We start from the raw sequence: 3,294 nt of genomic DNA, 5'->3' as shown, positions 1-3,294 counted from the left end.
ATATTGAGGGGGGGCAACATATTTTATAATGCAATTAAAGTTACAAACTTTTTTCTATTGCTGATGTATAGTTAGGAGCATTTTGCCTACTCTCTGGATATAGAGAAATTCATGTTTTCTTATAGTTCTTTTTTCAACCAAAAATTTTAAGTAAGTTCCCAAAGAGATGCTTATGCACCAAAGTACCAGCTGATATCCAAGCTAATAAAGTGATGCCGACCACTGCATTTATTTAACATGAGACACATTTATTAATCAGTCACATTCGCATCTTTCTTAAGTCTTCTAAAAGGTGTCAATCCGAGGTCTTCTTGCCTGAATGACAAAAAGTCCTATTAGGAAAATAGAGAACGTTCCTGGATCAATGCAGGCTATGAATCAACAAACCTACCCAATTGTTGAAACCCTTACCTAAGAGAAGACGACGTAAATCACTATGACGCAGCCCACGATCCAGCCAATCAGGAGAAGGATGGGCACCAGAAAGTGCTGTAACGTGGACTCTGCTTAAAAATAAACAAAGGAAGATGATTGGGAAGGGCATTGTGGCGTTAAATCTTCTGGGTCAAGAGATGAAGAGGTGTACGGTCACGAGAAGGGAAAACGCGCTCCCTAGCAGGCCCGTGCCTAGAGAATTCTTCCTTCTTAATAACGAGGCCTGCGAGTCAACCGAGCCGCTTGGAAACCAAAGGCTGTCCTTTCACAGAGTGTGACCTTGGGCAGCTCCCAGCTCCAACTGCCCTGCGTGAAGGTCTGGGTGGCCAGGCTGGCGATGCCTTCCTCCTGGAGATGTGCCCGTCAGATGGCACAGGGCAGGCCAGGCTGTGTGAACTCCAGCCCCTGTGGTCGGTGTGCACGGGCACATCTGTCATCCTCGCAGTGACACCTGGAGGGCTGCCTACACCACCACCTGCTGCGACCCTGAGGCGGGTCCTACCAAGCTGCGAATCAGGACGAGGGGCCGAGCTCCAGGCTGGTTCGGGGCCGTGCTCGAGGCTGGTTCTTGGCCTCGGTGGCTGCCTTTATTTTCACAGGGAAAGGAAAACAGCAGACCTTACGTAATCATTCTCAAATCCAGAAAAGAGATTATTTCTTTAAATTTGTTCCTCACGACAGCCAGCAGGGAACTCGGATCTATGGGCAGCAACAAGAGATGTGGGACTCCCTGATTCCTCTGGCACCTCCTATTTGTATCCTCACCAGTGAAAAGCAATTTCCAAACGCATGCTTTTGAAGTCACTGCATGCCAGTCCTGCTCCCTCGGGCAAACCTGTGGGCACAGACACCACAGGGTAGGGTTCAGACAGCGCAGAACCCGGGTTGGGGACTCAAATCCTTGACTGGAAAGCACAGCCAGGCCTGCCACTAACTACAGGGAGCGTGACCTCGCAAGCGTTCTCCCACCACAGAACCCTGCTCTTCAGTCTGGGAAGGGCTTTTCAAATACTGTTAAAATAAAGTCATCAGGAGACAAGACATTTCTAAAATTAGAAGGCGCTCTCATAAAGGCAAACTCTCTGAAGTTTAAATGAACCTTAATTCTTGCAAGCTATTTTTACAAGGGTCGGCGTCTCTCTGAACTGACAGCTACAGTGGTCTTCCCTTGCTCCTCGTTTCACCGTGACCTTGAACAAGGCATGAACCAGTTAATAAGAATGCTCTTTGCCCGTCGTGTGCTGTACGTGTAAAGCAATAGATGCCCTGGACTCTCACTTGAACAAAAGCCGTTTCGTGAATTAAGGGGCCAGTACAGTGAAAATATAGAACGGTAAATTTTTAACTGTTCATGTAAATGACTGGCTTTTCATCATTTTCAAATAACTTGAAAATCAATATTGATCTTTCAATTGAGCGCTTATAAATATTTTATGCAAGCATATTTAATAAAATTTAACAAGGCATAGTTTAATAAAATTTACATTTAATAAAGCTCTAAGAGTAAATATCCTATTATATATTCCTTGTAAGACAGTATAACTTGCCATGCATTTCAACACTCAAAATATAACCTCATTAGTGTTCTTTGAGCACCGATATTTTCAGTTTTACCTCTATCTGGAGCACTGTTTGGAAATGGGGGTCCATAAGACCCCAACATATTCTGCACACTCGTGTTAGCAGCACAAAAGCAAACTTTCTTTTTAAACCGGAGAGTAATTTAGAAATGCTTCTCTCTGTCCAGCTCTGCGCTCACCACATGGTGACCCCTGGAGAGGCTCCTAAGGGCACTGCACTGTGGAGCCAGGCTGTCCAGGCCCACAGTCACTAAACTTAGCTGTGTGTCAGTTTCCTTATCGGTAAGAGGGGGACGATGAGAAGACACATGTCGTACCAGGTCGTTGCCAGAATTAGAGCAAAAATTTCTGCAGGTATTTAAAGAACAGGTCTTAGCACAGATCTATTCAGCCTATTTTATTATATTGGAGTCAATTATGTAAATATGAAAAATGTTTAAAGAGCAGAAAAAATAAATTTAGGTATGGAGCATATGAGAGATGACTGAGCCAAATACTCTCATTTTCAATCAGAAGACAGGTTGGGAGAAGCCGGTGACAGCTCCAAATTCACCTGGCCGATCAGTGGCTCCAGCACACAGCTTGGCTGTCCTTAATCCTTAAGCCCAAGGACCTCAAACCCAGCACAACACTGGAGTAGCGGGTTAACAACTCGTCTTTCAGAATGAGCATGAACAAGACTAAGCTCGTTTGCTTATCTGATCCTTTCAAAATCAGGTACAACTCAGGCAGGATTCCTGAACTGCAGATCTAGCGAAAGCCTTTTTGGCAGCCACATTAAAATGGCTAATGATCCTTTAGCGGAGATACCGTGATCTCGAGAATGCAAATGCTAAGAAACACAAATACACAAAAGTCCAGAATCCTTTTTTGCTGAAAGACTCTGTGCCTTGGCTCTTACCTTTCCCGGCCATTATTCCTGCTGTGGAGTGGCGCCGCAGGGCACACCTACCTCTTCCTTATTGTTATCCAGCGTCTCTTTGAACTTTAAATAGAGAGATATCTGAAGAGTGTGGCAGCTGCCCGGCTCCTGCCTGCCAATTGTCTGCAGGGTGATGTAAGTCATTGGAAAGCAGAGATCCTGCTTTTATTGTGGAGGAAACAGGGGTTCTGGGGACCGGAAAAATTAGGTAAGCTGAGTCTTCCTAATGCACAGGCATGCACATTTCTAATTCTCTTAAAACCATTGGAGGATGAGAAGAAAATGTTCAGTATGGGAGCATACAGAGGAAAAATGACTTTGAAACTACAGACTCCATGGGGAAGAAAGGATTTTGGA

The 3,294-nt window shown here is 44.8% G+C and overlaps 1 protein-coding gene across 4 annotated transcripts; it reads right to left on the bottom strand.

Moving 5' to 3' along the window:
* Window positions 1-227: 227 nt before the first annotated feature.
* On the bottom strand, window positions 228-3,074 carry STRIT1 (small transmembrane regulator of ion transport 1). Of its 4 annotated transcripts, none has more exons than XM_079155377.1 (3): window positions 2,917-3,074; window positions 412-503; window positions 228-332 (listed from the first exon to the last, which is right to left on the bottom strand). In XM_079155377.1, the coding sequence occupies exons 1-2, from the start codon at window positions 2,927-2,929 to the stop codon at window positions 412-414; spliced, it is 105 nt and encodes a 34-aa protein (XP_079011503.1). In that variant the 5' UTR covers window positions 2,930-3,074; the 3' UTR covers window positions 228-332. The 4 variants fall into 4 exon arrangements, with proteins under 4 accessions (XP_079011503.1, XP_079011502.1, XP_079011501.1 ...); XM_079155376.1 differs by having other exon boundaries at window positions 228-315; window positions 2,917-3,071; XM_079155375.1 differs by having other exon boundaries at window positions 412-506; window positions 2,917-3,067.
* Window positions 3,075-3,294: the final 220 nt, after the last annotated feature.

The sequence above is a fragment of the Sciurus vulgaris genome, assembly GCF_902686455.1.
Source record: "Sciurus vulgaris genome assembly, chromosome: 10".
Lineage (NCBI taxonomy): Eukaryota > Metazoa > Chordata > Mammalia > Rodentia > Sciuridae > Sciurus > Sciurus vulgaris.
The sequence above is the reverse complement of the archived record's forward strand: the minus strand, read 5'-3'. Positions and strand labels throughout refer to the sequence as shown.